The sequence below is a fragment of the Corylus avellana genome, chromosome 2 (assembly GCF_965113065.1).
Source record: "Corylus avellana chromosome 2, dhCorAvel1.hap1.2, whole genome shotgun sequence".
NCBI classification, from domain to species: Eukaryota; Viridiplantae; Streptophyta; class Magnoliopsida; order Fagales; family Betulaceae; genus Corylus; species Corylus avellana.
Window position 1 is genome coordinate 997,204 of NC_142491.1, and position 5,345 is coordinate 1,002,548.

The 5,345-nt window shown below is 41.4% G+C and overlaps 1 protein-coding gene across 1 annotated transcript; it reads left to right on the forward strand.

Moving 5' to 3' along the window:
* On the forward strand, positions 1-4,526 carry LOC132190768 (cationic amino acid transporter 6, chloroplastic). The gene is made up of 4 exons (XM_059605819.2): positions 1-789; positions 918-1,269; positions 1,505-1,739; positions 3,674-4,526. Exons 1-4 carry the CDS (start codon positions 188-190, stop codon positions 4,240-4,242), a joined length of 1,758 nt encoding a protein of 585 aa, XP_059461802.2. The 5' UTR covers positions 1-187; the 3' UTR covers positions 4,243-4,526.
* The last annotated feature ends 819 nt before the right edge of the window (positions 4,527-5,345 follow it).

Here is a 5,345-nt window from a genome sequence, read left to right on the forward strand (position 1 = left end):
CCTAAAGGCTAAAACAACGATGATTTGGCCAATCAATTAAAACAACTAAAACCACCACCCCATCTTCCACCGTCCATCGAAACACAGCGGCTTTATAAACCGCACGCCCACCTTCCCCCTCCACACCATCTCTAGCGAGCGACTCAGTGAGTGGCTGAGTGAGAGAGAGCAGCAAAAAGCCACCCAAATGGAGAGCCACCGCTCGTCCTTCTCGAGCGCCCGAACTTACCTCCGAGCCCTGGCTCAGACTCCGGCCCGCCTGGCCCGCCGAGCAGGCTCGGTGTCCACGACCTTCGAGGAAGTGAGCCGGGTCAAGGCCCGGTCCGGACCCGACATGCGGAGAACGCTGCGCTGGTACGACCTCGTCGGGCTCGGCATCGGCGGCATGGTCGGCGCCGGAGTATTCGTCACCACCGGCCGAGCTTCCAGCCAGGTCGCTGGCCCCGCCGTCGTTATTTCCTACGCCATTGCCGGCCTCTGTGCCCTTCTCTCCGCCTTCTGCTACACCGAGTTCGCCGTCGACCTGCCAGTCGCCGGCGGCGCCTTCAGCTATATCCGCGTCACGTTCGGTGAGTTTGCGGCGTTCCTGACCGGCACGAACCTCGTGATGGACTATGTGATGTCGAACGCCGCCGTGGCGAGAAGTTTCACCGCCTATCTGGGTACAGCCTTCGGAATCTCGACCGCCAAATGGCGTCTCACCGTCCATTCAATCCCTGTTGGGTTCAACCAAATCGACATCGTCGCCGTCGTCGTCGTTCTGATAATCACCCTCGTAATCTGCTACAGGTCGACCAACACCCACCACCACATTCTCATAAAATTATCAATCAATCAAAAGCCTAAACTTATAGAAATGGAAAATGTGAACTAAAATCACTCAAATTTTCTTTTCTTTTTCTTCTTTATTTGTGCAGCACGAGAGAAAGCTCAGTGGTGAACATGGTGTTGACAGTGCTACACATTCTGTTCATATCGTTTATTATAGTGGTGGGGTTTTGGCAAGGGGAGTGGAGTAATTTCATCGAGCCGGCTGACCCGAAACATCACAAATCCGGGTTCTTCCCCTACGGGGCTTCCGGCGTGTTCAATGGGGCGGCCATGGTTTACATCAGCTACATCGGATACGACGCCGTTTCCACCATGGCCGAGGAAGTCCGTGACCCCGTCAAGGACATTCCTATCGGCGTCTCGGGCTCCGTTATCATTGTCACCTTTCTCTACTGCCTCATGGCGGCTTCAATGTCCATGCTCCTCCCATACGACATGGTATTGAATAAATGCGTAATTATTAAATATTTATAATTTTAATTAATGCTACTAATTATTATTAAAAAAAAAAAAATTGGTTTGGGTTTTTTTTGTGACTGTCAATACTCAAAAGTGTGATAGTGTGATGGTGAATAATGTGATTCAATTCGGTGGAGTGAGTTGTGAAAAGACAGGAATGTCCTTGTCGTTTGGTTGAATTTACTGCTGATCATCTGTGTGGGTGACAACGCAGATCGACGCGGATGCGCCGTTTTCGGCGGCGTTCAGGGGGAATAAGAACGGGTTGGGATGGGTATCGAACGTGATCGGCGCGGGAGCCAGCTTCGGGATCCTGACGTCGTTGTTGGTGGCGATGCTGGGCCAGGCTCGGTACATGTGTGTGATCGGACGGTCCAGCGTGGTCCCCGCCTGGTTCGCTAGGGTCCACCCCAAGACATCTACGCCTGTCAACGCCTCCACTTTTCTTGGTACGTTACTCTTAACGTTGTCGACAAATCATAAAATGGACCACGTTAATTACGTGACCCCCTTAGCTTATTATTAAATTTTTTTAACTAAAATCTAAAGAAGTAGAACTACATGCGACTCCCTCACATGATAAGTCTCCACGCGATCTCCTCACAATCTCCACTCTTTTGTTTTGTTTTTTTTTTTTTTTTTTTGAAAAATCAAAATGTTGAAAGAGGAAAGTGGTGAGGGGAATGTATTCTAGCATCCTTCCACATGATAATTAGCGTTTCTGTTCATATTTTATATTAATATTTGAATTTTTGACTGATTTATGAAGTACACAGATATTCCCGTTGAATTCGAAAGGAAGAAAATTTCATTTACTTTATCGGATAATATTTTTTATTATTAGACTCTCAAAATAATATATAAATTCAACAGAATAAATAGCAGTCCCAACTTTAAATTCGAAGTATTTGTGAGACTATCCTTAGGAACAAGATTCTCTTTGATTGTTGGGCTCAATGCGGCTCACGTGTGTGAGGGTGTTGGTGTTGGAGCCTTGTGGTGCGTGCTGTGTGCACAGGTGGAGGAGCTTGGGAGCAAACAATCCGGACTGTTGTTGGTTGGTTGTTTCGTGCTTATTCTTGAAGTTTGGGTCGTTGGGAATGGGTGGGATGGGGGGACCCAGTTATGAACCGTTTTGGTTACGAGGGCAAGTACTTTTTATACGTATTTATCACATTCATTTTGTATCGATCGACGTAACGTGTTTTAGATGGCTAATTGTATTAAAAAATTAGTCACTGAAAACATATGTCATCAACCAACGAGAATTGAGTGTAATACATAAGTTTGAAGAGTAACACTTTTCCAAGGGCACGAGGGATTGAGTTTTTTGGTTACTATTTTAGTATGTACCTCTTGTTTGTTGGTTTGGAAATGAGTCGATCAGACTTTTCATTGGTGGGTCAAAGCATGAACGAGTATGTATATTAAGAAATGTTTGATTTCCATCTTTTGTCTATCTCCCTATAAGAGATGGGCAAATTCACTATTAAATCTGTGGGACCACATGTAGGTTTCACGGATTCAAAGGTGGATTTGCAAAAAAGATAGACAAGAGTTGGGTAAGATAATTTTAAAACCGGGTGGCATGGGCTCTTCTGGCCCCTGGTTTCGTCTCAGCGGACAATAGATGCGTTATTGAGAGTTTGTGAGTGATTAAAATGTATTTGTTTCCGCCTTTTGATACTTGATACTTAATGAGACATTGTTTTAGTTTGCTCTAGGTGCTTTTGGGGTCCAACTGAATTAAAAAGTCATACTATGTTAGGCAATAGGGACAATATAGATAAGCACTAGAAAATGGCGTTAGGATTTAAATTCTTGCAAAGATGCATGGGTGGGTTGGTACAAAGAGGTTAGGCATGTGAAAGAAAAGTTGTAAGATTGTTCACGGATCAAGGGCATGGGGCTGCTTATTTTAGGAGTAGTCTATTTCACTCCGATCATATGTGGCTTTAGAATCCTCGATGAATGGTGTATATTGGTCCAACCATGCTTTGTTCTACCAGAAAAAAATCCCCCATTGACTGAAACTAATGGTGCTCACAAGGTCCCCAGTGAGAGTCCTTTAAAATAATGGCAGAAGTAACAAAAAACAGACATTATTGGTCGAAAGGCAATCTTTCAAGTATCATCCAGGGCATTTATTCCTAGTGGGGCCTTCTCACTTTTCACCATCCTAGTTGCTATTTCACGTGTGCTAAATTATAAAATGTTAATATTTTAACACTCTCTCTCAATTGTAGAATTAGACAACACTTGAACTACGTTACTTAAAATTTGAGATTAATTGTTAATGTTCGACTTCAAAATTTGCGTCTTAAACTTCAGAATCTGTGCTAGATGATCATAGTTTCTCACATGTATATGATTTTCTTTTCAGGAATCTTCACGGCAGCGATTGCCCTCTTCACTGACCTAAATGTCCTCCTCAACCTTATATCGATCGGCACCCTCTTCGTCTTCTACATGGTGGCGAATGCCGTGATCTATAGACGCTACGTTGTGCTGGGGACGACAAATCCGCGCCCGACCTTGTCATTCTTATGCTCATTAACTCTCACCTCCATCATATTCAGCCTTGTTTGGCATTTTGTACCACACGGCAAGCCCAAGGCCTTCATGCTAGGTGCCTGTGGTGTAGTTGCACTTGCAATATTACAGATTTTTCATTGGATGGTCCCTCAAGCTAGGAAGCCAGAGTTCTGGGGTGTCCCATGGATGCCATGGATACCTTCCCTATCAATCTTCTTGAACGTATTTTTGCTGGGGTCTCTGGATGGGCCATCATATGTGCGGTTCGGATTGTTTTCAGCTATTGTGGTGATTGTATATGTGTTTTACAGTGTTCATGCTAGCTTTGATGCTGAAGAAGATGGGTTTCTTGGTCAAAAGAATGGTGGAATTCGTATGGAATCAAGAGAAAGTGAAGACCTTTACCTTAAAGTGTAAAAATTGCTTTGCTTTCTTTCTTCTCAGGACTCAACTTTTTGTGGGTTGATGGGTACTTGAAAATGGTGCTTATAGGAAAAGAGAAGAATAGAATAGAGTATAATAGCTTGCCTGCAATTTTGCACAAATGGGAAATTGTATAGTCGGAAGTAGGCTTACTTTACTCTTTGTAAATTTAGGTCATCTAATCCACCAACTTTAAAAGAGTTGGATGTTTGACCTTGAAAGTTAATGTAAGAAAATGATATAAAACAGAAAGCCAAAAGCTCAATGTTATGTGGCTATTTGTCTCTTGTGGTGATTTAAAAAAATTCTGATTATTTTTTTGGTTGATCTCTATGATCAAGAGTGATACTATATATATAAAAGGGACATTTATCTTTAGTATGCGAGAAGCACATAAAATTTTTAATAGCACGTGTTTTTTACATAATTCTTTAATAGCCTAAAGGACATATGTTGTTTTTTGAGACGGATTTGTGAGAGTTTTTTATGAACCAGTTTGTGAAATGTTTATGCTGGCATGTGTCGGCATGCACTTGAAATGTTAAATATTTTTTAGTGGTTGACGCAAGTCAAAATCACTTGCTGACATGACATGTGTTACAAAGTTGTAAGTTTAAGAATAATGTTAGAATATTAATTAAAATGACTAAATTTATCCTCTCCTATTGTGATAAATGACGTATTAATATAATATTATATCAAACCTCTCTAATCTTGTCTTTGTTATTTACATTTCATTTTAACTAAATATTTCACATGTTAGGTCTTATTTATTGAGGTGAAACACGTGAGAAGAAATGTTAGAATATTAATTAAAATGATCAGATTTAATATTTCTTATCCGTTTAAACTTTTGAGATAAATAATAATTTAAAAAATAATGAGGAGGATGAATTGAGTATGAGGAAAGTGATGCATGCAAAATAAAGAGGACATGATGTCATTGAGGAAAAGAAAAATTGATTGTATAAAATGAATTGGGGATATATTGATTAATAATGTAATCGGGGAATTCAAGATAATTGTGGATAATGATATCAACATGCTTTGATTGAAAAGTAGCAATTTGTGTGCAACATCTTTTCCTCGATCCCTTT

Bases quoted from the DNA above. Each gene is read 5' to 3' on its own strand.
- LOC132190768 (XM_059605819.2), top strand. From the start codon at position 188: ATGGAGAGCCACCGCTCGTCCTTCTCGAGCGCCCGAACTTACCTCCGA. The intron at 1,270-1,504 runs GTATTGAATAAA...GTGACAACGCAG, and splicing joins TGCTCCTCCCATACGACATG to ATCGACGCGGATGCGCCGTT. The intron at 1,740-3,673 runs GTACGTTACTCT...TTTTCTTTTCAG, and splicing joins CAACGCCTCCACTTTTCTTG to GAATCTTCACGGCAGCGATT.